The following is a 27679-nucleotide window of genomic DNA, read 5'->3' as shown; positions in this document are numbered from 1 at the left end:
ATGTCAGGGGTAGATCTAAATCTAGAGGGGGCAATGAGCTCAGTAGTGGTTCTGGTAATTCCTCAAACTCTAGGAAAAAGTTTAGGTCTAGGTCTAGAAGCAAGGATTCTAAAACCTATAGGAAGTGTTTCAACTGTGGTGATATTGGGCACTATAAGAAAGAATGTACAAAACCTAAGAAGAATAAGTTCCCTAACAATAGTTCCCAAGTTGAAACCCTGGTTAATGTTGCTGCTTATGATAATGTAAATGATTCTGTTTTCATGGTGCATGACCTGCAATTTGTTAATGCCTCTCCTGCATGTCCCTTCACTTCAAATGATTGGCTGTGTGATTCTGGATGTACTTATCATGTGAGTCCTTTTAAGGAAGTGTTTTCTGAGTTAAAACCTGTTACTAAGACTTTTGTGTCTATGGCTGATGACAAGAAGTGTGAAATTCTTGGTATTGGCACTGTGTGTTTGAAGTTTGAAAATGGTTATGTGCTCAGCCTAAAGGATGTCAGATATGTTCCTGACCTATGCTATAATTTGATGTCTTGTACTGCTCTTGAAAATGAGGGTATGGGAGGGAAGTGGGGGGAAGGCTGTATGAAAATTTGCAGAGGTTCTATGTGTCTTTTCAAAGCTCAGAAGAAATGTGGCTTGTATGTGTGTAATGCTGTGCCTCTTGCATGTGACAAAGCTTATGCTAATGTAGTTAAAACTGACAGAACCATGTTGTGGCATAATAGGCTAGGTCATATGAGTGCAAAAGGTTTGAGTATCCTGAAAAAGCATGCCATTCTTTCTGATAATGATGTTCAAAGTGGGTTGCCTTTCTGTGATTCTTGTGTGCTGGGTAAACAACACAGAGTTTCTTTCCCTAGTACCCCTGCTCCTACTAATGTGAGTAAATGTATTCTGGAATATTTGCATATGGATGTTTGGGGTCCAGCTTCAGTGTCTTCTCACTCTGGATGTGTCTACTTCTTATCTGTGATTGATGATTTCTCAAGAAAAGTGTGGTGATTTTTGATGAGACACAAGTCTGATGTTTTTGAAAAACTTAAAACTTGGAAAACCTTGATTGAGACTCAAACTGGTAAGAAGATTAAGGCTATTAGAACTGATAATGGCCTGGAGTTTTGTAATAATCAGATGGATGATTTATGTGATAGCTTTGGAATTAAAAGACATAGAACTGTGCCTTATACCCCACAGCAAAATGGAGTTGCTGAGAGAATGAACAGGATTTTACTTGAAAAAGTGAGATGCATGCTTTCTAAGTCTGGATTGTCTAAAAATTTTTGGGGTGAGGCTTTGTTAACTGGTACTTATTTGGTAAATAGGTCTCCTTCTGTGCCTGTGGTTGGTCAGTGTCCTGAGTATGTGTTCTATGGCAAGCCTCTTGTCTTTTCTCACCTAAGGGTTTTTGGCTGTACTGCTTTTGTGCATAATAAGTCTGACAAACTTGAGCCTAGATCTAGGAAAGGTGTTTTTCTAGGTTATCCTGAAGGTGTCAAAGGGTATAGAGTCTGGCTAAGGGATGAACCTGGGTTCAAGGTCATAATAAGTAGGGATGTGGTCTTCAATGAAGATGAATTCCCCTGCTTAAGGCTGACATTGAGCCCAGATCCTATAGATGTGGACAATGAACTTCTTACTGAGGTGGAGTCCACAGATACACTCACTGGAGTGGAGCATCCTAGTGGTGTTCCAAGTGAGGTGGAGCAGCCATTTTGGAACACTTATCCAGTCTATACTCCTAATGAGACACTTGATGAAGGAAACCCAAATTTGCTGCATAATAACCCTGCCCAAAATGTTGATGACAATGTGCCTAATTTGCATAATAGTCCTGTTAGAAACTCTTCTCCTGTTCCTATTCAGAATGTGATAAATAGCCCTAGTGGCATTCAAAATGCTATTGATAATACTAACTTGCAGGATTATGTGTTATCTAGAGATAGAACTAGAAGGGTAAATGTTGATAAACCTTCTAGATATGATGGCTTTGTTGGTTTAGTTGCTCTGATTAATTTGGCTTTCAATGTTTATGAATCTGATGGTGATGAGCCTCAAACCTATAAGCAGGCTACTAAGTCTAAATTCTGGAGTCAGTGGCATAATGCCATGATGGAGGAGATGCATTCTCTGAAAATTAATTTCACTTGGATTCTTGTACCTTTGCCTCTTGGTGCATCTGTGGTTGATTGCAGGTGGCTCTATAAACTGAAAAATGAGGTGGAGGGCCTTAGGTACAAGGCCAGATTAGTGGCAAAAGACTTCACTCAACAAGAGGGGGTGGATTACACAGAAATTTTTGCACCTGTTGTTAAATTTACAACTGTTAGAATGATGTTGGCTTTGTGTGCTCATTTTAATTGGGAATTGAAGCAGATGGATGTTAAAACTGCTTTCTTACATGGTGATCTTGATAAGCCTATTTATATGAAACAGCCTGAGGGCTTTGTTGATCCCAAGTTTCCCAATCATGTGTGCTTGTTGAAAAAGGCTCTTTATGGTTTGAAACAGTCCCCTAGGCAGTGCAATATCAAGTTTAATACATGTATGCAAAAGTTAGGTTTTGTCAGAAGTACTTTTGATGCCTGCTTGTATGTAAAGAATCTTGATACTGTGCCTGTGTTTCTGCTATTATATGTTGATGATATGCTTTTAATGGGTCCTTGTTTGAAAACCATTAAGGGAGTGCAAGCTGCTTTGAGTGAGAATTTTGACATGAAGGATCTAGGTGATGCTCAGAAAATCTTAGGGATTAATATATCTAGAGATAGGAGTAGCTCCACCCTTGTGTTGCATCAAGAACCATATGTGTACAAAATTCTGAAAAAGTTTAACATGTTTGATGCTAAGCCTGTTTCTGTGCCTTTAGCTGCCCATTTTATGTTGAGTAAAGATTTGTGCCCTAAGTCTCAGTCTGAAATTGATGCTATGAAAAGAATTCCCTATGAAAATGCTATTGGATCTGTTATGTACTTGATGGTTAGCACTAGGCCTGATATTGCCTATGCTGTGTCTTGTCTTAGTAGATATATGTCTAATCCAGGTCCTGTTCATTGGGAAGCTCTGAAATGGCTTCTTAGATACTTGAAGCAAACTACTAAGTATGGTTTGTGCTATTCTAAATGTGATGATGGTGTTTTACTAACTGGTTTTGTGGATTCCAACTATGCTAATGACAGAGATAAGAGGAAGTCAACCACCTCCTATGTATTTTCAGTGTGTAGGTCTTGCATAAGCTGGAAATCACAATTGCATCACATTGTGGCTTTGTCCACCACTGAGTCAGAGTATATTACTATCACTGAGGCAATGAAAGAGGCTGTATGGTTAAAGGGAGTACTTTCTGAACTCAAGTTTGTGAAATCCTCTCCTGTGTTGTTCTCTGATTCTCAATCTGCTATTCAGTTATGTAAAAATCCTGTTTTTCATGATAGAACAAAGCATATAGATGTAAGGTTTCATTACATTAGGGATGTTGTAGAAAAGGGTGAAGTGTTTCTTCAAAAGGTGCATACTGATAAAAACCCAGCTGACATGGGAACTAAACCCTTACCTTTGGAAAAACTTCTTTTCTGCATTAAGTACTTGCATTTTGATCTAGGATAGGTTGCATGTCCCGGGGAAAGACCTCAGCCACTCTATCAGCTGTGGTAAGGGTGGTAGGTGGCTGGAGGCACAAAGACCTATTAGACTAATGGGTGTCAGCCCCTCTGGTGTCTAAAGGCAACCTGGTAGTTCCCAAAATGCTTGTGGACTTAGTCCTTTGGTGCTGAGGGATCTACCTTGTAGGCTGTGATGATTATACCTTAGCCCTCAACACTTGGTTGGTTTCCCAGAATAAAAGTCCAAGGTGGAGTATGTTGGATATTTTGGATGGACTATTATTTGGGCTGTGTTATTTCTTAAGCCCAGATGTTATTAATTGGGCTGAGCCCAATTACTTAACCCCTCTCACCAGATGCTGCCACGTGTCTCTCTCTTTGGATGATGGCTTCTAAGCCGTTGGATGTAGCGTTGGTTGTGTTAAGTGAGAATGGGGTTGGTGCCGTTTCTTATTCATTCATCATCTCTCTCTCTCTCCACTCTTTTGTGACTCAGAGCATCTCTCTCTTCTCTTCTCTCTTCTCCGGTGATCTTCCGGCCTTCTCTTGGTGATCTTCCATGGTTCTTTGAGTGTAAGATCATTTGTGAGTGCTGGTGTGAAGCAATCTCTTCGATTGCTTAGTTCTGGAGGAGTTTTAGGGTTTGTGAGAACTTGAAGGCCGTGTGTGGAGAATTTGTTCGGTGGAACTAGATCTGGTGTGAGGGGTTTCATTAGTGGAGGTATTGGTGGTCTGAGGGTTAACTCTATCCAATCCATTGGTGCTCCCTTGGATCTAATTCTGGAAGAATAGATCAGTGTTTGGTTGCGGCGGGTTCTGAGCTAAGTTTTCTTTGATCTCTTGTTCTTGCTCTCTGGTGTTTAGTTGATTACTTGTGTTTAGATCCGAGAGGATCTCTCTTAGTATTACTAACTCGTTTCTTGAGTGTGCAGGTGCAATTGAGTACTATTGAAGTTGGAGTTACAACTTCAAGACCTTGTAATAGTTAGAACTAGATTCGTAGCAATCTTAGTTTGTATTACTTGTGTAAATCAGCCGCGTGGGTGAGAGTTTGGCTGAGCTCTCTTGTACAAGAACAAAGAGGTCTCGGTAATTAGTGAATCTAGACTAATCTGATCAAGTTGAGGGTCTTGGGGTGTAATGTCATTTGAAGAAAGTTGAATAAAAGTAGTAACATTGTTGTCCAGCATTTCGGTTTGTCATCAAACATAAAAAGGATAGGATAGATCTTAGAGAGAAGTACACATCATATAACAAGTGTTGTGCTTGTAGGTACTCTTTAGAAGAAAAGTAGGACTTGAATGTGATAGCAGCAAGCTGAACTAACGTAGCAACTCCCTCCTCCAGTGTCACTGAAATTAAACAAATTCCCTGCAAATTATAGAACGATAAGAAAGCAACATGAGTCTTACCTGGGAGCAATTGCGATTTGTTCGGCTTGGGCGTGGACTACTCCGCACAACCACCGACGCGAGTTCGCGATCGATTATCGGAAGCCGAGTTTGTAGAAAGGGCAGATTAGGTTGAGTGCGAATTTCAGCTGAAACGGCGTCGGACGTAATGCCATTTTCTAGGGTTAGGGTTAGGGTTGAATTGGAGATTAGCGTTGATGTTCAAGCCTTCTCTACCTTTTTTATTCCTCTTCTTTCTACTTTGATTTTCTTTTTCAAAATTAATTTCTAGTACGTGATAACATTAACTATACAGATATTCATGTTTCTAAATCATTCGAATTAAATAATTTTCATAAATTGAATTTAAACGTATACCCAGAAATATGCAACATTTGGTTTCCGGCACAAGATTTTATGCAGTGGTGTTTTGTGAGTTAATGAAGAGAGAGTAAAGTAAGAGAGAAGAAAAAGTAGAGAGAGTGTTGTTTCTATTTTAGGAAACGTTTCATTTTTATTGGGACAATCTAAAAAGGAAAACATTTCATTTCTAATGGGACATAGAGAGTACTTATTACAATTTATTCAATTACTAAAATATAAAGAGTTTTAAATTTTAATTCAGTTTCAATCATATCTCATGAATTCTATATATTTTTGTATTTTTATTAATCTTGATAATTTTTAATTGACTTTCAGCATATCTCATGAACTCTGTAATATACTTATAATTTTATCAATTCTCGATATTTTTAAATTCAGTTCCAGTCATATCTCATTAAAAAAATAATATATTTATAATTTCACCAATCATCAGTAATTTTTTTATTTAATTGCAATCATCTCTTATGACTTCTATATTTATAATTTTATCAATTTTCTATAATTTAAATTTCATTGCATCTATAATTCTTAAATATATTTTAAATTTTATCAATTAATTCATATCTCATGATATTTATAATTTCATTCCTCAATATTTTAAATTCTATTCCAGTCATATTTCATCAATTAGTAACATAATTATAATTTTATCCTTTGATAATTTCTAATTCAATTCCAGACATATGTCTCATGAATTCTACTGTCTATTACGTTTTGTCCCCACAAAAAGTACTACTACTATATTCAATATATTTGTTTTGTCTATTTGCATTACTCCTAATCAATATTTTAATCCAGAAGAAACAAAAATAATCTTTTAACTGGATTTTAGCACGCCAATCTCACTTCTCAAATTAAACCCATACATATTAAATAGGTTACAATCCCATAAATACATTGACAAAGAATATTTCAGCAGGTTTCCTAATACTATAAATCGGCTACAATCATATAGTAATAAATTCCCATCATGATATTCAAGTATTCAACTATATTTGAAATATCAGGCTAACATTTTTACAATGGCTATACTTTTCTATTCTTCTTTGGCACTTTTCTTCACTATCTTGCTTCATAACAATCCAGGTAAGAAAACACCTACTCTTATTATCCAATGTTATTTAATTTAAAGTAAAATAGTCTTAAAATTCATATAGCTTGATCATTATGATACACAATTTTTATTATTTAAATTTAACATTATTCGCAATTATCCAATTAATTGTAACAACAGGAGGCGAAGCTGCCGTGGGTGTCAACTATGGCCTCATGGGTAACAACCTTCCACCGCCACCCGTGGCCATATCGCGCCTTCGACATATCGGAATCACCAAAATTAGGGTTTTCCAGCCCGACAACGCCGTCCTCACCGCCTTACATAACTCCGGCATCTCAGTAATAGTCGGAACCCTCAACCCCTCGCCTCCGACAGATCCGCCGCCGGCGCCTGGGTGGCGGCCAACATCCTCCCGCACCACCCCGCCGTGACATTCACCTGCATCGCCGCCGGCAACGAGGTCTACCCCGGCGATCTCGCGCAATTCATCCCCGCCGCGACGCCGCACTCGCCGCCGCCAATTTAAACATCCCGGTCTCCACCGCGATCTCGATGCAGCCTCTCTCCGCCTCCTACCCCCCCTCCGCCGGCGATTTCTCCGCCGCCGCGAAACCGATCATGATTCAGATCGCGAACTTCCTGAAGTCGAAGAGGTACCCTCTGCTTGTGAATGTGTACCCTTACTTCGCACGTGCGGGGGACCCGGCCAACGTGGATCTCTACTACGCGCTTTTCCGGCCGGGAAAGACGGTGGTTCAGGACGAGGGGAGGACTTACCTCAACCTGTTTGATTCGATGACGGATGCGGTATACGCGGCACTGGAGAAGATCGGGGCAGGAGACGTGGAGATCATCGTGTCGGAGGCGGGGTGGCCGAGCGCCGGAGGGATTGACGCGGGAGTTCAAAATGCTCAAACGTACGTGAATAATTTGATTGGACACGTGGCATCTGGTAAGGGGACGCCGCAGAGGCCGGGGAAGCAGGTGGAGGCCTACATATTCGCGTTGTTTAACGAGAATCTGAAGCCGGAGGGTATAGAGCAACATTGGGGTTTGTTTTACCCCGATTTTACTCCGGTTTATCCTATTTATAGGATTGTTTGATGCCAGGATAGATTTATGAATATGTATCTTTAATTTGCTAGTAATTTACTCCATTAATTGTACTCTTCCTAGAAGAATTTTATGGCAATGAAGTTTTTACTACTATATCAAATGCATACAATAGTCTAGATTATAATACACTTAAATTCTCTTACCTAAGAAACTGAACAACGTTAGTGTGGTATAGTATTGAATTAACAGATCTAACATTGAGATAAAGTCTTTTTTGGCTATTTACTAAAAGATGAGGTCTCAATAGTTGTCGTTTCTTAATCACTGTTGACATAACGTTGAAAGTGAGATTTTGATTGGAAACTTCTTTGACTTATTAAATAGTGGGGGTGTTTCGATACCCGAGAATCCTGATAAATTGGGTACTGATCATTAATGTCTAAATGGAACTCTTGCAATAAAACGTGTGCCGTGAGATTTTGGTTTGAAATATCCTTAATAGGTGTTTAGAAGAAGTTTCATTGTTTAGAATGTCAAGAAGGGAAGATTGCAGAGAATAATCTAAGCCAGGAGAAGATTGCAGAGAATAATCTAAGACGGAAAAATATCACAATTAGCATATAATTGATATGTAATTGCTTCAATTAGGAGTAGATTTATCTCCGCCTTAGTTACACATATTTCTACCTATAAAAGGGTGTAAAGACCATATAGAAAAATACACAGAAATAAAATGAATTCTTCCCTTCCACATCTTTTCTTCTCAGTTGAAATCCTTTCTTGAGATGGTACCTGAGCAGGCTAAATCTTCCATGGGACTCAAAAACAGAGTCATCATCGTCTCTAACCCTTCTCGGCCTTCAGCCTAACCCTTTCCAACCGAGAACCTGCAAATCAGCCAACCAAAACCATGTCAGATTCCGAACCAGAAACTCCAAAAAAAACCTCAACCGAGGGCAGCCAATCTGGCTTCCCACCCGAATTCGCTGCACAACTTGCGGCATTCATGAAACAGACCTTCAATATGCCACCAGACTGGATGGAGACAACTATCCTCTGTGGATAACCCTCATGAAACGAGCGATTGGGGGAAAAGGTTTGGCGTCTCACATAGTTGGAGTTTCAAAATCTCCCCCGATCGAAGATCCCGGTTACGAAAAATGGCAACAACGGGATGATACGGTGTCCAATTGGATCATCAACAACCTCGAGACAAGCCTGGTGAACGAGGTATCCCGGTATGAGACGGCAAGAGACTTATGGGACGGACTTGCTGTCACATACGGGAGCGGCTTAGATCCTGTCCAAATATGGGATCTGCATCAACAAGCATACGATATGAGACAAAGAACATTGACATTGGAGGAATTATGGAACAAGTGTCAGGACTTATGGATAATGATTGACACTCGAGACCCAAACCCGATGAGTTACCCATCAGAGATCGAGAAATACAACCAGAGAGAACAGAGGTTTCGAGTATACCAATTCATGCGAGCCCTAGATCACAAGTATGATGCAGTCAAGAAGGAGATCATCAACAAAGATCCCCTTCCTACAGTGAAGCAAGCATCTGGGATTATTCGAAGAGAAGCCATCAATTCCGGAGTCCTCAAACCTGAATCGAAGGAGCTGCCACCGATGGGAGGCATCGGCACTGGATTAGCCGCCATAAACCGGCCACCACCACTCGGCTACAACTCAAACGCCGCAAATCGCAGCCGGACAGGGGAAGAAGACAAGAGTAGGCTCACTTGCACTCACTGTGGGGGAAAGAAGCACACCAAAGAGGGATGTTTTCTCCTAATCGGATATCCCGAATGGTGGGATGAAATGAAGAAAACAAGGGCAGCGAGGGCAGCCAACCGAAACCAAAATCGAGGTGGTGGCGGAAGAGCGGCAGTGGCAGTGGCAGGAGGAGGCTGGGCTACCGATGCTACCATCACCGGACTACCTCCAAACGGCGGTGGAGTCCCAGCGGGCAGCACCACACCTTCGGTCTCAACCCCATCGGTGACGATGATTGGAAACCACAGAGGAGACGGAGCGCAGCAGGCGGTGATCGGAAGAGGATTGGCAGTGGCGGCTAGGGTTCCAGGAGGTAAAGAGGGGTTTTATTCTTTAAACCCCTCAAATTTCCTAATCTCTCAAAATATACCCCATACATTTCCTTTATGCGAAAAAGAACCCCATTTTTCTGCCAAATATGAATTCCGACCCCATATGTCCTTTATGTGTCAATCTGTACCCCAAAAGTCTGTGAATATGCAAATAAGACCCCCTGGACAAATAAAATCATGTTTAGAGAACCCCAGTGTTAAAAATTTTGATACGGAGCCCAATATCGAGTGTAAAAATGCCTTCCAAGCGCTAGCCGACTTACCAACTATCCCCGAAAATCAAGAAAAAACTGACCACTGGATATTTGATTGTGGAGCCACCGATACCATGTCTTATGATGCCTCTGATTTTTCTAATGTATCCACCACACAAAAGACTTATATACAGACTGCGAGTGGAGATTTGGCACATATCCAAGGAGCTGGCTCAATTACCATTTTACCAGAATTGAAGCTGTCTAATTGTCTATATGTTCCTTCGTTGTCTCACAAACTGATATCTGTTAGTCAAGTGACGAGGGAACTTAACTGCAACTTACTAATGCAGCCTCAATTCTGTGTTTTACAGGATACGAAGACGGGGAGGATAATTGGGTGTGGCACTGAGCACAGGCGACTATACTATGTAGACAGGATGGCTCAACCCGGGGCTGCGTTGCTGACTCATGGACTGACTGACAGGCAAACCTGGCTCTGGCATCGTCGGTTAGGGCACCCATCCCTAAGATATTTACGCCTACTTTTTCCAAATATTTCTGCTTCGGATAGTTTAAATTGTGAAACTTGTTTTTTGGCCAAAAGTCATCGACACTCTTTTAAGTTGAACAACACTCGTGTGAGTAGCCCTTTTACCTTGATACACTCTGATATTTGGGGTCCCGCACCCGTTACTGGTGGGAATGGATTTAGATATTTTTTGCTATTTGTGGATGATTGCACGAGAATGCCTTGGGTTTATTTCTTAAAATCCAAGTCTGAAGTTTTTGAGAAATTCGTAATTTTTTACAACCTTGTCCAAACACAATATAAACAACGTATCCAAATCTTTCAATCTGATAATGGTAGCGAGTACATTAATACAAAAATGCAACATTTTTTCTCTGATAATGGCCTTGTTCATCAAACCACCTGTGCCTACACACCTGAACAGAATGGGGTAACAGAACGGAAAAATAGGACTCTCCTTGAAATGACTAGGGCCCTCCTCATTGAATCCCATACACCAAAAAATTTCTGGCCTGAAGCAATAGCCACCTCTGTCTACCTACAAAACCGGCTCCCCACATATATCCTAAATTTCAAAACACCTCTCGATATCTTGTCCTCCTTCACAGACATACCATCCTCCCTATCACTAGAACCCAAAATTTTTGGATGTACAGTATTCGTCATATTCCCAAACACGACCGTTCAAAACTCTCACCATGTGCGGTCAAATGCGCATTTGTTGGCTATGGAGTCAATCAAAAGGGCTACAGGTGCTATGATCCAAAAACCCGCCACCTCCACACAACCATGAACTGTGACTTTGTCGAAACTGAATACTACTACCACCAACTTGGAAGTTAGGGGGAGATAGAAACTAGAGACCCTCCAAGTTGCCTTGATCCCACCAATTCGCCACAGCCACCTTCATCTTCACCCCTCCTTGTTCCTCTAACCAATCCGGTGTCAAGACAGGAGCCCGATGCCGGTCCCACAGAGAAGGTTAGCAGCACCACCGAGGCGTCCGCAACGTCACATATTCAGCACTCCAATTTATTTTTACCGTCTTCTGCTCCCGTGGTAAGTCTTAGTAATGTTTCTCTTGTTAATGAGACTAACAATGTGAGATAGGAGGATGATGGAATCAGAAGTGAGGGGGAGACTAGTGGAAGGGATGAAGATGAAGGGGTGGACCCAGACACTAGGTTATACAAATTGCCCTACAGATGTACTAGGGGAGTCCCACCCAAACGGTACTCTCCGAAATGGCAGGGACGAAAGCCAAAGTATCCTGCAACCTATACAGTGATTGGGCAGCTGACTGAGATGGCCAGAGCTTTTGAAGCAGCTCTATATGAAGATGAAGAGATACCACACTCTGTCGAGGAAGCCATGAGACACAATCACTGGAGGGCAGCAGTGGAGAAGGAAATGGAAGCCTTGATCAAAAATAAAACATGGGAAAAACATATCTTGCCTAAACGGAATAAGCCAGTAGGATGCCGGTGGGTGTTCACCATCAAGCGCAAAGCAGATGGATCAATCGAGAGATACAAAGCCAGATTGGTAGCAAAGGGGTACACTCAGACCTATGGGATAGACTATGATGAGACCTTCTCCCCGGTCGCCAAGATGAGCACTATGAGGGTGCTACTTTCCGTGGCTGCATGCAAGGACTGGCCGCTACACCAATTTGATGTGACCAATGCTTTCCTACATGGAGAACTGAAAAAGAATGAGGAAGTATACATGGAAGCTCCTCCTGGCTACTCTGGAGAGTTCAAAAATGGAGAAGTCTGCAAATTGAAGAAAACTCTCTACAGACTTAAGCAATCCCCTAGAGTATGGTTTGGAAGGTTCTGTCAGGCTATGACTTCCGCTGGATTCAAACAAAGCAACTCTGATCACACACTATTCTTGAAGAAAAGAGGCGACAAGATCACGTGTTTAATCATCTATGTTGACGATATGATTATCACTCCAGACGATAAGGAAGAAATCGAAAATTTGAAGAGAAGCTTGTTTCAGGAATTTGAGATGAAAGATCTAGGAGCAATGAAATACTTCCTAGGAATCAAGATCTTAAGATCTAAGTATGGCATATTCCTCCGACAGAGAAAGTACGTCCTAGATCTGTTGGCAGAGACTGGTCTACTTGAGTGTAAACCGGCAGAAACTCCAATCATACTGAATCATGGATTGAAGATTGAAGAAGGAGGCAAGTTGACTGATCGGGGAAAATACCAACGCCTAGTTGGAAAATTGATCTACCTTGCACATACTCGGCCGGACATAGCCTATGCTGTAGGGGTAGTAAGCTAGTTCATGCACCAACCCCAAGAGAGTCACATGGAGGCAGCATTGAGGATCGTGCGCTATTTGAAAGGCACAACTGGATATGGGATATTTCTTGAGAAGAAGGAACATTTAGAGATTGATGGATACACAGATGCTAATTGGGCAAGCAATCCAAATGATAGAAGATCTACAGCAGGGTACTTCACTTTTCTTGGAGGAAACTTGGTGACGTGGAGAAGTCAAAAACAGAAGGTAGTAGCTTTGTCAAGTGCGGAGGCCGAATTTCGTGGAGTAAAAAGTGGCATAACGGAAATCTTATGGCTACGAAGGTTACTTTCAGAAATGAGTTTTCCACCTACCCAAAGTAGTCGACTATACTGTGACAACAAGGCAGCAATCAGTATCTCCAGAAATCCAGTTCAACATGATCGAACCAAACACGTTGAAGTCGATCGTCACTTCATCAAGGAGAAACTAGATGAGGGAGTTATTGAGCTTCCATTCGTCAAGTCCGAACAACAATTGGCAGACATCTTGACCAAGCAAGTCAACACCAAAGTCTTCAAGGAAGTTCTGGGCAAGTTGAACATCAGAGATGTCGTTGCTCAACTTGAGGGGGAGTGTCAAGAAGGGAAGATTGCATAGAATAATCTAAGCCAGGAGAAGATTGCAGAGAATAATCTAAGACGAGAAAATATCACAATTAGCATATAATTGATATGTAATTGCTTCAATTAGGAGTAAATTTATTCTCTGCCTTAGTTACACATATTTCTACCTATAAAAGGGTGTAAAGACCATATAGAAAAATACACAGAAATAAAATGAATTTTTCCCTTCTACATCTTTTCTTCTCAGTTGAAATCCTTTCTTGAGAAAACTGGTAAGTTGGATTTATTACATGAATAAGAAATAAGGTTTATGAACTAGACAACTCATGGGAAAAAGATTAATTAATAAGAGTCAAATAACAAATTTGATATTAATTAATGAATATTTATATATTCAACACGGGAAATGATTAAATTAAAGGGGAAGTCTCGGAATACTCGGAATTTTACTTTGGACGGACAATCAATGATATTATACCTATAGCGGCTAATAATAATATTTAAGTTGAGCTTGAATTAAATTGATTTCTAATTTAATTAGTGAAAGCATGAATTGTGGCCCGAATATAATTCTCCATAAATCCCTGAACTGGCCAAATATAAACTCTATATAAAGAGGACTAGACCTAAAGACCGAAAACTAAGTCTTATCGACCATCCCTTGTGAGAAAGAGAGTGGCCGAATTTATCGAGTTTTCATACCTCGAGTTAGTCGTCTTCAATTCTTATCCAGTCTTTTAGGTTTAACGAGCTTTGTCCTTACAAAAGTCAAATTTGAGTTGGGAAAACTGATCAAAATGATCAATTCGAATTCATTATGTTACTATACAATTTACTGAATTAAATACATATAATCAGTATGATCATTTGTGATTATATGACTACAAATGTGATTTCTAGCATGCAACCTGATATATATACACTTATTTGAATGTAAATTTTCCAATCAAACTTATTAGATCTTGTATTTGATTTATTGAAACTACAAATCTTCCGCTGCAAACCCCAACATAAACACACCGAATTTTAAGTTTGTAATATTTTAGAACAATTTCAAAATTTTTTTAAAATAACTAAAATTAGACCAAAGTTTATAATTTAAGGACCAATAGCCCTTTTGCTAAAAGCTAATGGTCCACTCTATTTATTGATGGTTTTTATAAATTCAATCACAATCATATCAAATGAATTCTATGCCCCTTCCGCCCCACTAAAAATGAAACGATTTCATTTTCAGGACGTCTTATTAGAAATGAAACATTTCCTAAATTAGAAATATCTAAAATATTTCCTAAATTGGAATAACAATCTCTCTACTTTTTTTTCTCTTTTACTTTATTCTGTCTTCATAACTCGCAGCATAACACTAAATAAAATCTCGTGTCGAAAGGACGGAGAGAGAGAGAGTACAATAATAATTTTGTCAATATCAATAATTTCAATACAATTCCAGTCAGATATTATGAATTTCACAATATATTTTTAATTTTTTAAATCCTCGATAATTTCAGTTCTTGTCATATCTCATGAATTCTAATAATATACTTATAATTTCATTAGTCCTCGATAATTTTTAATTCAGTTCCATACATATCTCATTAATTTTAAAATATATTTATAATTTCATCAATACTTAACTTTTAATATAATTCCAATCACATCTCTATAATTATAATATATTTATAATTTTTTCGAGTCTCTTTAAATTTTAATTCAATTGCAGTGATACCTATTCTATCTATTCTATAATATATTTATAATTTTTATCATTAATTCAATTCCGGTTATCTCACTAATTTAATATAGTAAGTATTAATTAACTGGATAAAGCATGTCATTGTCAAGTATAATTTCCATATGATTAAAACCCATATGTTAATTTGTGTTTATCTTTATATTTATATCCATTTATCTATAAAAAACCACACATAAAGAATGTAAAATATTAAGTAGGTTAATATCTTATATAATAAATTCTCACCACAACATTATAAAATAGAGAAAATACATCAAACGCCGAATATTTCAGCCTTCCTAATATAAATAGGTTACAATCAATCCCATAATAATTCTCATCCAGATATTTTACTATAAAAATAAGAAAATACATTAAAAAAGCACTACTATCCACCCTTTAAAATTCCTATCTAGCTAACATTTTTACAATGGCAATACTTTGCTATTCTTCTTTGGCCTTTTTCTTGACTATCTTGCTGCATAATCATCCAGGTAAGAAAACACCTACTCTTATCCAATGTCATTTAATTTAAAGTAAAATAGTTTGAAAATTCATAAAGTTTAATCAAATTATAATATGTTTTATAATTCATACAATGTTTATTATTATTCGCTGTTATCAAATGTGAATAAGTAGGTACTATGTGTGCTGCTAAATTATTAAAGATTCGTATCGAGATATAAACTACAATATTGATCACCAATTGAAACGTGTGGGACATTTGCAAACAGTTCGATGATCAGTTTGCTAGATTTTTAATGATGCGAATGTTTATTGCTCCCTGCATCCAACATTATGTGTCTCGATTTACTAGGCAACATGAAATACTATGAAGAAATATAGATGTAAATAGTTATTGCAATATGAGTCGTACAATATATAGTATTATTAGTTCTATAATAAAATATGAATGAAATGAATTTATGAAATATACATTCCACTTTTTAATAATTTATTAGTCCCAGAAAAATACTGTTACTTTTGAAATGAGAAACGAAAGAGATAAAGAAATGATTGAAGCAGTGAAGAATGCACCCTAAAGAAAAATAGTGGGTTTTTTTTTTTTTTTGGGGGGGAACATTTCTAAAATGTGGGGGGTGGGGGGGGAGGCTATCTTTATGTGAAAATGGAGTAATAATTTTATACTACCTCCGCCCCACAATAAATGTCACATTTTACTATTTTGCTCTCTCCCACAATAAGAGTCACATTTCAATTTTACCATAAAAGATAAGTAGAGCTCACATTTCACCAACTAATTTTACTCACATTCTATTATAAAATTAATATATATAAATGAGATTCGTAATCCACTAACTTATTCAAGCCATTTTTTCTTATATTTTTTAAAACTCTTGTGTGACACTTAATATGAGACATAGTAGTAGTACTAAAATATGAATAAAATAAATTAGTAAAATATGCAATAATCAATCAATATACTCATAACAATAAAAGAATATAGTAGTAAGACTGGTGGGATGGATGAAGTATTTATTTGTTTGTAATTAAATAAACGGTGACAATAGGAGGCGAAGCTGCGGTAGGAGTCAACTATGGCCTCAGCGGAAACAACCTTCCACCGCCTTCCGCGGCCATATCGCACCTTCAACAGACCGGAATTAAAAAAATTAGGCTTTTCCAACCCGAGAAAGCGGTCCTCGACGCCTTACACGGCTCCGGCATCTCAGTAGTCGTCGGAACCCTCAACGGGGACCTTCAACCCCTCGCCTCCGACACATCCGCCGCCGCCGCCTGGGTGGCGGCCAACATCCTCCCCCACCACCCCGCCGTGACATTCACCTGCATCGCCGCCGGCAACGAGGTCTACCCCGGCGATCTCGCGCAATTCATCCCCGCCGCGCTGGAGAATCTCGCCGCCGCACTCGCCGGCGCCAATCTAAACATCCCGGTCTCCACCGCCATCTCGATGCAGCCTCTCTCCACCTCCTACCCCCCCTCCGCCGGCGACTTCTCCGACGCCGCGAAGCCGATCATGACCCAGATCGCGAATTTTTTGAAATCGAAGGGGTACCCTCTGCTTGTGAATGTGTACCCTTACTTCGCACGTGCGGGGGACCCGGCCAACGTGGATCTCGACTTGGCGCTTTTCCGCCCCGGAAGCACGGTTGTCCGCGACGAGGGGAGGACCTACCTCAACCTGTTCGATTCGATGACGGATGCGACGTACGCGGCGTTGGAGAAGGTGGGGGCGGGGGACGTGGAGATCGTCGTGTCGGAGACGGGGTGGCCGAGTGACGGAGGGGCGGACGCGGGAGTGGAGAATGCTCAAACGTACGTGAATAATTTGATGGGACACGTGGCGTCTGGTAAGGGGACGCCGCGGAGGCCGGGGAAGCAGGTGGAGGCCTACATATTCGCGTTGTTTAACGAGAACATGAAGCCGGAGGGTGTAGAGCAACATTGGGGTTTGTTTTACCCTAATCTTGCTCCGGTTTATCAGCTGAATACTCCTGGCGGGAAAATAGGAAGCAATCCTACTCCAGTTTATCAGCTGAATACTCATGCCGGAAATTCAGCAAGTGGGAAAAGAATCAACACTTTGACCGTGGAAAAACAAGTTATTATTATGGCTTGCTTAGTATATTTGACACATCCATGTTTTGCCACATGGTGAGGCACGTCACTGTGCTTCTAAATCTAATAGATGTTGGGCAATATGTACTCAAGAAATATAAATTGGCTAGGACTTATTCTTGCAAATATCGAATAATTTCAACGGTAAATAACAAGAAATGAAGCAATTAAAATTGTGACAAAGAGATAGAGAAGACGATGATGTTTCTCAATTAGATAAATTGTTTCAGACTTGAACCTTCTCCAAAACATAAAGACACTGTTTTCAAAGGATGCTTTTACTAAAATAAAAACGTAAATAACTCCACTACACTAGTTGACAAAAAATTGAATGCAATCACAAAGTGTTATCTTCAAAGAAGATCGCAAGTGCTAAAAAATGAGTCTTAAATATTTACAAGTGAGTCAAAGCTACCTTATTACAAACCCTAGCCGGGTATTTATACTACACTAAAAATAATACAACAAAATAAAAAATAAAAAATTCAAAAACGTGTCTGAACTTGCCAGCGATCGAGTCACTAGGGCCGGTCTGGAGTTAGTTCTGCGCTAGCGCGTCGATGGTTCGGCACTGCTTTGCGCAGTCTTCATAAAATTGTCATAACTCTCTCATTCGGACTCTGATTGAGGCGTATAAGGTATTCTGCAAAGCTCTTTTGAAGTTTAAGACAATGGTGATCTTAGAAGAACATTGTAAATTATCATGATTGGTTAATTATTGTTTGAATCATATCCCAACTTTGGTTTGGCTCCTTGCCATGCCTTCACCCTAACTAGTAGCTCTTCTCATACCCCAATTAGGTCATGACCCTTAATGCCAATGCCATTGTATTATACTCCCTCCGTCTCCAAAATTTTGACACAGCTTACTATTTCGGTCTATCCCCCAAATTTTGACACACTTCACTTTTTACCATTATTGGCAGTGGACCTCATATTCCACTAATTCATTCATTCTCACATTTTATTATAAAACTAATAGTTTAAAAGTAGGACCCACATCCCACCGACCTTTTCAACTCACTTTCCGTTACATTTCTTAAAACCCGTGCCGGGTCAAACCATATCAAAATTTGGGGGACGGAGAGAGTAACATATTTATAATTTCATCGGTTCTCGATAATTTTTAATTCAATTCCAATCATATCTCATACTCACTTCTATAATATATTTATAATTTTATCATTTTTCTATAATTTTAATTCCATTGAAGTTATATCTCATGGTTCTATAAAATAGGGGCATGTTAGGGTGTCACCACCTTTTAAAATAACACCATAGCACCATTCCTAGCCAATCATTTGTACACGTGGACGAATAATAAGCTGTCACTTGGCAAAAAAAAAAAATTCTGAAAAAGACGGCCAGCAATATGATGTACACTATACAACAATTTTTCTTGGCCAGCAATATCCAACACGCTATACAGCAATCTATAGATTGCTGTGTAGCGTTTATAATTTTGTTGTGTAGCGTTTATAATATTGCTGTATAGATGGTGTCACGGTGTCACTTTCAGAGGAGTTGTCATTTTAACACAAACCCTATAAAATATTTATAATAATGTTATCAATTAATTCAATTCCAGTGTCATATCTCGAATTCAATAATACATTTGCAATTTGAATGTTCAATTATTTTTAATGCAATTCCAGTCATATTCAATGAGTTCTCTCGAACATAATTACAATTTCATCCTATAATAATTTCCAGTAATTCAATTCTAGGTACGTCTCATCAATTCTACTGTCTGTAATCGTTTTGTCCGGTTTTCCCCACAAAAAAATTAGTACAGTACATTTATATTGTTTGACTAAATATAACTGTACAGTCTATCCATATAACTCCTAATCAATATTGTAATCCATAAGAAACAAAAACAACCCTTTAACTGGACAAAGCATACTATAATTTAATTAAACCCAATAAATATAGGTTATTATCCCATAATAAATTTTAATCGTGACAATGTGAAATTGAGAAAATACATCAAACAAAAAAAAATAATTCAGCAAATAGGCTACAATCCATAATAAATTTTCATCATGATATTCTACCATATAAAATTGAGAAAATACATCATGCAACAAGCACTACTACCCATCCTTTGAAATCCCTGTCTAGCAAACGTATCTACAATGTGTTTCCTTTTCTATTCTTCTTTGGCACTTTTCTTCACTATCATGCTGCATAATCATCCAGGTGAGAAAACACCTACTCTTATCCAGTGGCATTTAATTTAGTAAAATACTCTGAAAATTCATAAAGTTTGATCATTATGATATGTTTTCGGGGTATATTTAAAATTTATTATGATTTGAACTTTAGAATCTTTCACTTTTGGGATACAGACCCCACAATCCACTAACATTACATTCACTACTTTTTCTTTTCATCTGTCTTACTTATTCATTATTTTCATTCTATTTCCTACTTTACTAATTTCCCTCTGTTAACTTTACCAATTATACATTAAAACTCGTACGGTTTCAAATATTTCTATTTTTCAAATACAGAGGTAGTACTACAGTAGCATTTATTGTCGAATTGATGAAGTATTTATTTTTTTCCAAATTCAGTTAACTGTAACGATAGGAGGTGAAGCTGCCGTGGGAGTCAACTACGGCCTCCTTGGCAACAACCTTCCGCCGCCTCCAGCAGCCATAGCGCGCCTTGGACAAATCGGAATCACCAAAATTAGGCTTTTCCAACCCGACAAGGCGGTCCTCACCGCCTTACACGGCTCCGGCATCTCAGTAATCGTCGGAACCTTCAATGCGGACCTTCAACACCTCGCCTCCAACAAATCCGCCGCCGCCGCCTGGGTAGCGGCCAACATCCTCCCCCACCACCCCGCCGTCACATTCACCTGCATCGCCGCCGGCAACGAGGTCTTCCCCGGCGATCTCGCGCAATTCATCCCCGCCGCGATGGAGAATCTCGCCGCCGCCAATCTAAACATCCCGGTCTCCACCGCCATCTCGATGCAGCCTCTCTCCACCTCCTACCCCCCCTCCGCCGGCGATTTCTCCGCCGCCGCGAAGCCGGGAATGACTCAGATCGCGAATTTCCTGCAGTCGAAGAAGTACCCTCTGCTTGTGAATGTGTACCCTTACTTCGCACGTGCGGGGGACCCGGCCGACGTGGATCTCGACTTCGCGCTTTTCCGCCCGGGAAAGACGGTTGTTCGAGACGGCGCGAGGACTTACCTCAACCTGTTCGATTCGATGACAGATGCGGCGTACGCGGCGTTGGAGAAGGTCGGGGCCGGGGACGTGGAGATCGTCGTGACGGAGACCGGGTGGCCGAGTGACGGAGGGAAGGACGCGGGAGTGGCAAATGCTCAAACGTACGTGAAGAATTTGATTGCCTACGTGGCGTCTGGTAAGGGGACGCCACGGAGGCCGGGGAAGCAGGTGGAGGCCTACATATTCGCGTTGTTTAACGAGAATATGAAGCCGGCGGGGGTAGAGCAACATTGGGGTTTGTTTTACCCCAATCTTACTCCGGTTTATACTATTAATAGGATTGTTTGATATTAATAAGATGTATTTCTTGATCTACTTATTTGGAAGGAAGCAGCTTGAACACATTCAAATTTAAGACTTTATAAGATAAAGTATTACTACTACACATTGATTGTTTCTTCTTTTTTTTTCGTAGAGGATGAGATCCACCCGCCATTCATCTCCCTCCAAATTAGATATATATAAAAAGATTTGCAATAAAATCTTTACTAGTACATCTCCACTAAAAATAATTTCTTTTATAATGATAAGAAATTTAATACTATAATTGATAAATAAGAAAAAGAAAGAGAAAGAAATATATAGTACTTATAAAATCAGAAAAAGAAATATATAGTACTTATAAAATATGAAAAAGAAAGAAATAATATAGTGGAGAGCATGTTTCCAAAAATATAAATGAAACTAGTTTTAGCGGATGAACAAAATAAAAAAAATACATTTTCATGAACAGAGAAAGTGTTTGATTCATATTTTTATACGTTATAAAAATTTTCTAGGGAATCTTTATAAATTATCCATATATTTATTAATTTATCTTTTCAACATGCCATTTATAATATGTTTCATAATTTTATACTAGCGAATCTTTTCGACATGGTATTTATAAGTAGTATATTATTATTAACTAGTATCACCCCCGTGCGTTGCACGACTAACTGAAATTTCTTCACACAAAATTGGAAATGTCAATTTACTTAAACAAATGAAATGATAAAAGATAAAATTATAGAGAATTTATAAATCACATCTAAAATTTTATAGAGTTTATAGATCACATTAATTAAAAACAAAAAAACAAAATAGCTTCCCGTATTGTCTTGTTGATTATTTTAAATAATGTTGAAAATAAAATATTATATTTATATTTTTTATATTTGAATTGGTTATCAATCTCATTAATTACTGATCAATAAACATTCAATAATTCTATTAATTGAGAATCGATTAACAATAGATAGTTAATAATCTATTACTAAAAAATAATGGATTAGGATGCAACCAAGAAATGAAAATTTCAATAAAAAATATGAATTCCCAAAATCGCCTATGCTCATGCAGCTCTACCCACCCGCTCTTCTCCGTTCATCATCTCCAACACTTTCATTGTCATGCGTCGACCCCATCTTTTCAATTAATAAAAACACAAACAACAAATATTAGTAACAAAATATAGTCACACAAAAAGAGTGTGCAAAGTAAACAAATTGTTTTTTTTCCAGAAAATTCAGTGAAGCAATAGAAGGTAGCAAGTGACGTACAAGCAAACAAAGATAGGAGTATATTTATAGCCATGGATTTAAATTGTATCCATATATTCTTTATTTGTAACGGCTTTAATGTTAAATAGTGCAACAAATAATAATTGTTAAGAAAAATAAAAATAATTAGTAATTAAATAAAATTAATATCATTAAATCTTAAAAGTTTTATAACATTGATTCATGATTCACGATTTAAGCATGAACGATGATCTATATCAAAATTTATTACTACGTGTTTATTAACAGTGGTAATTTGATTGGTCCAAAATGAAAGATAATCTAATTATTTTGCTACACTAATATGCGGTTACTATATTTTGTGGCCATCAAATCTATTCATACAATAAAAGAATTAGATGCAAAACTAAGATGATTTAATAATTTCTTTACATAAAAAAATTATAGTAATTTATAGGAGAACCATTTCTCCACATAATTTTTTGGCAACAAAATCGATTGATAATAATAATATGTAAAAAAAAGAATTGTTATAGCTAAGACATAAGATATTAAAACAAAACTAACAAAAAATAAAATTTAAATATGAACTAACATAACGTAAAACACAGACCAATCCTCAGATAGGATTTCAAAGTGCTATGTTCATTTCACATTCTCTCACACGTCTTTCATTCCACAGCCTCCGATTCGCTTCTTTCATGTCGTCGCCTTTCACTCTCTCTCACATAAGTAATCTCCGCCGCCTCCTTGACTCTGTCTTCATTGACTGAGTTATGCTAGATTGTAGGTCTTCGAAGAAGGTGAATTCCTTGGTTTCAATTTCCTTTTTCTAATAGTATCACAATATGAGTAATGTAATAATCAAACAAAAAGAGTTAATAAATAGCTGAATATAAATATACTACTTTTGGGAACTTTTTATGCAAGCAATGAGGAAGTGAGTAAAAAGAATGCAAATAACACGTACTATTTATAGACAAAAAAATAAATAAATGTCTAGACATTAACCAACAGCCATAAATTTACATTAAATTATTATTCTTGAAACGGCTCATGCCAAATTCCTTACAAAATGTTGTTCCAAAAGATTATTAATACAATACAATTCTTAATAAACATGGCGGTTAGAAATTAATGTATAATTCAATTCTTAATAAGACAACGGTTATAAAGCTTATAATTAAATATTCCGTGACTTAATTATTGATGCCCTATATCATTCATATTTAAATTTTGGTTGTCCGTTTCTTAAAGTTTATACATTCGAATTTAACCCCAAAATTCATAAATATTCAAATTAAGGCTAAAACTCGCCTTTTATATACGTATCTATATGTATAGATAGATGTTTCCAACGAAATTGTCGAAAATCATGACTCAAAATTTGAATAATGGATTGAAATTTGTTGAGTGTTTAGTGGTGTACGTGTTCTAGTACGTGATAAGATTAACTATACAGATTCAATTCGAAAATAAATCATGTTTCTAAATCATTCAAATTAACTAATTTTCATCAATTGATTTTAAACGTAAACTACCCAGAAAGTTGAAAAATATACCGTATAACAATTTATATAAACTTACCACTTTCCTTATATTTATTGGTGTAGTGCGTAATAACAGAAAATATTAACACCGCCATTATTCACTTATAAATTCAATTACTAAATAATGTATTCTAAAATATAAAGAATTTTATCAATTTTAATTCAATTCCAATCATATCTCCTGAACTCTATATATTTTTTGTATTTTTATTAATCTTGATAATTTTTAATTCACGTTCAGAATATCTCATACTTATAATATTATCAATTCTCAAGAAAATGGCAGATGAAGTTAGAGGGAAAAGCAAAGACACGATCACGAAAATCATTGAGATGACAGTCTTTTCATATCTAATTTGAAGAAAAAGGTGGGACAATAGTTGTTTACAAAACGAGGGCAGAAAAAAAGTGTGACAAACTTTCGGGGGGTCCATTCATTTATAGAACTATTTACTCATATTTCCACAAAACCCTAACATATCTATATGATTAGAGGCAAAGAATGAAAAAGAGGAAAACGCAGTCTTTGCCTAACGAAATGCATTAGTCGGCAAGAACGAAACATAAGTTGGTACTAAAACAAAAATATATAGGTGTTTGTGATCATAATTCCTAAAACACAACACAATACAATAAAAGCTAGACCAACAAGTTCCAAACATGTGACTCTAAAAACAATAGGAAAATAACAGATGCAGCAGATCTGTAAAGTACAATGATGCGAGGCACCAACATTTCAAACTTGGTATATAAATCTGGGAGGGCATTGGAATATAAAAAAAACATTTTGATGATCAGAAAGCAAAATGAGCTGTTTACCGGACATCTCCTATCTCTTCTTCTTGGCCTTCTTGTGGGTACCCAAGTTTCTCTCGGTCATCCTATTCTCATAAGAGGCAGACATTTCCACTTCGAGTGCATATAAGAAGTGGATCTTGTAACTTGATTGGTGGAATGATGTATCTAGTTAAAAAAAATGCTCCAACCAAAACTGGCATATGATTACCTTATTATCGTACTTAGTACTATTTCAAGTATATCCTTCAAAAGTATCAATATGAGATAAATGAAATTCCATTGGTCAGGCTGTGCTTTTGTCACATGTTTTTCTGTCTCGAAACGTTTTCGTAATGCAAATTATAAAAAGAGAAAAGCGCATAAATTGCTCACATAGGAAACTCACCAAACGCAAGAGTTATAACGCCCTTGTTGGATATTTTGGATGGACTATTATTTGGGCTGTGTTATTTCTTAAGCCCAGATGTTATTAATTGGCCTGAGCCCAATTACTTAACCCCTCTCACCAGATGCTGCCACGTGTCTCTCTCTTTGGATGATGGCTTCTAAGCCGTTGGATGTAGCGTTGGTTGTGTTAAGTGAGAATGGGGTTGGTGCCGTTTCTTATTCATTCATCATCTCTCTCTCTCTCCACTCTTTTGTGACTCAGAGCATCTCTCTCTTCTCTTCTCTCTTCTCCGGTGATCTTCCGGCCTTCTCTTGGTGATCTTCCATGGTTCTTTGAGTGTAAGATCATTTGTGAGTGCTGGTGTGAAGCAATCTCTTCGATTGCTTAGTTCTGGAGGAGTTTTAGGGTTTGTGAGAACTTGAAGGCCGTGTGTGGAGAATTTGTTCGGTGGAACTAGATCTGGTGTGAGGGGTTTCATTAGTGGAGGTATTGGTGGTGTGAGGGTTAACTCTATCCAATCCATTGGTGCTCCCTTGGATCTAATTCTGGAAGAATAGATCAGTGTTTGGTTGCGGCGGGTTCTGAGCCAAGTTTTCTTTGATCTCTTGTTCTTGCTCTCTGGTGTTTAGTTGATTACTTGTGTTTAGATCCGAGGGGATCTCTCTTAGTATTACTAACTCGTTTCTTGAGTGTGCATGTGCAATTGAGTACTATTGAAGTTGGAGTTACAACTTCAAGACCTTGTAATAGTTAGAACTAGATTCGTAGCAATCTTAGTTTGTATTACTTGTGTAAATCAGCCGCGTAGGTGAGAGTTTGGCTGAGCTCTCTTGTACAAGAACAAAGAGGTCTCGGTAATTAGTGAATCTAGACTAATCTGATCCCTACAGTGGTATCAGAGCCACGGGGGGATTAGTCTAGCACGCCAAGTCGCTTAAGGAGGTGGGCAAGTGGAATCCTCCTTCGAGAGGGGATTCACTTTGGTAAATTGGCTTATCCTTCTTGGTTTAAGTTTCTGTTTAGTGCCATCTATAGGTTTGGGCTTTTGTTTCTGGTAGACAGTCTCTGGCAAAGACTTAGGACTTCTGTGCTTTCTTTTCTCTGTGTTGCTTCCGCTGGTTCTTGTGCTCTGTGATCTGTGATCTCAAGTTACTTGACCACCAAGCATCTTGTACTGCCCAAGTGACCCCCTGCGCCCTCCAGTAGTGAGTGATTGCGAGCTGGGATAGCCTTGGCCAGTCTTGCTCGTGACAGTCAAGGATTTGAGTCCCTTTCTGTTGTGTGAAAGCTCTTGGTCTGTTCTTGTGTTGCTGGTGTATGTCTCTGTGCTCTCAGGTGTGTAAGGCTGTGTGTTTTCTGTCTTGCTTCTTGCTTTCTTGTAATTTTTTCTTGCTAAAATGGCTCAACCTGTTGGTTTGGTTCCTTATAATGGAAAAAATGATTTTGCTATTTGGAAACAGAAAATGAAATGTGTTTTGATTCAACAAAAATTTTTCAAAGTTGTTGATGGTACTTTACCTGAGGATACTACTCAGGATAAAATTGATGAGATGAATGATCTGGCAAGGGCTACCATTGTGTTAAATCTATCTGATTCTGTGATTAGGAAAGTTGATCATGAGGAATCTGCTGCTGAAATGTGGAAATTGCTTGATACTCTGTATACTGAAACCTCTATGTCTTCCAGAATGTATTTGCTTGAAAAATTGTTCAAATTTAAGCTTGATCTTGCTAAAGACATTGATGACAATGTGGATAGGTTTCAGAAGTTAGTACAGGACATTAAGAGGTCTGGTGATAAAACCATAGATGAATACACAAGTATAGCCCTGATGAATGCCATACCTGATTCCTATAGTGATGTTAAAGCTGCCATTAAGTATGGTAGAGATTCTGCTCCTCTAGACCTCATTATTAGCTCCTTGAAATCCAAAGAACTTGAGCTTAAGGAAAGGGCTGCTGACAAGACTGCTTACAATAAGGTGTTGAATGTCAGGGGTAGATCTAAATCTAGAGGGGGCAATGAGCTCAGTAGTGGTTCTGGTAATTCCTCAAACTCTAGGAAAAAGTTTAGGTCTAGGTCTAGAAGCAAGGATTCTAAAACCTATAGGAAGTGTTTCAACTGTGGTGATATTGGGCACTATAAGAAAGAATGTACAAAACCTAAGAAGAATAAGTTCCCTAACAATAGTTCCCAAGTTGAAACCCTGGTTAATGTTGCTGCTTATGATAATGTAAATGATTCTGTTTTCATGGTGCATGACCTGCAATTTGTTAATGCCTCTCCTGCATGTCCCTTCACTTCAAATGATTGGCTGTGTGATTCTGGATGTACTTATCATGTGAGTCCTTTTAAGGAAGTGTTTTCTGAGTTAAAACCTGTTACTAAGACTTTTGTGTCTATGGCTGATGACAAGAAGTGTGAAATTCTTGGTATTGGCACTGTGTGTTTGAAGTTTGAAAATGGTTATGTGCTCAGCCTAAAGGATGTCAGATATGTTCCTGACCTATGCTATAATTTGATGTCTTGTACTGCTCTTGAAAATGAGGGTATGGGAGGGAAGTGGGGGGAAGGCTGTATGAAAATTTGCAGAGGTTCTATGTGTCTTTTCAAAGCTCAGAAGAAAT

The 27679-nt window shown here is 38.2% G+C and overlaps 2 protein-coding genes and 2 pseudogenes across 2 annotated transcripts; all 4 read left to right on the top strand.

Annotated features, from left to right (window-relative positions):
* The first annotated feature begins 6404 nt into the window (after positions 1–6404).
* Positions 6405–7543, top strand: LOC148930615 (putative glucan endo-1,3-beta-glucosidase GVI pseudogene; annotated as a pseudogene).
* Positions 7544–8566: 1023 nt separating this feature from the next.
* LOC148930614 (uncharacterized) lies at positions 8567–12642 on the top strand. Its single transcript, XM_089066552.1, has 4 exons — positions 8567–10296; positions 10681–10771; positions 11185–11322; positions 11452–12642. Exons 1-4 carry the CDS (start codon positions 8567–8569, stop codon positions 12640–12642), a joined length of 3150 nt encoding a protein of 1049 aa, XP_088922678.1.
* Positions 12643–15394: 2752 nt separating this feature from the next.
* LOC148930613 (putative glucan endo-1,3-beta-glucosidase GVI pseudogene) lies at positions 15395–17605 on the top strand (annotated as a pseudogene).
* Positions 17606–19703: 2098 nt separating this feature from the next.
* Positions 19704–21198, top strand: LOC148930612 (putative glucan endo-1,3-beta-glucosidase GVI). Its single transcript, XM_089066678.1, has 2 exons — positions 19704–19767; positions 20161–21198. The coding sequence occupies exons 1-2, from the start codon at positions 19704–19706 to the stop codon at positions 21099–21101; spliced, it is 1005 nt and encodes a 334-aa protein (XP_088922804.1). The 3' UTR covers positions 21102–21198.
* Positions 21199–27679: the final 6481 nt, after the last annotated feature.

Source organism: Salvia hispanica, chromosome 3 (genome assembly GCF_029641045.1).
Source record: "Salvia hispanica isolate PSC_SH4W2 chromosome 3, Shi_PSC_v1, whole genome shotgun sequence".
Taxonomy (NCBI): Eukaryota; Viridiplantae; Streptophyta; class Magnoliopsida; order Lamiales; family Lamiaceae; genus Salvia; species Salvia hispanica.
This window is presented reverse-complemented; position numbering and strand designations above follow the sequence as displayed.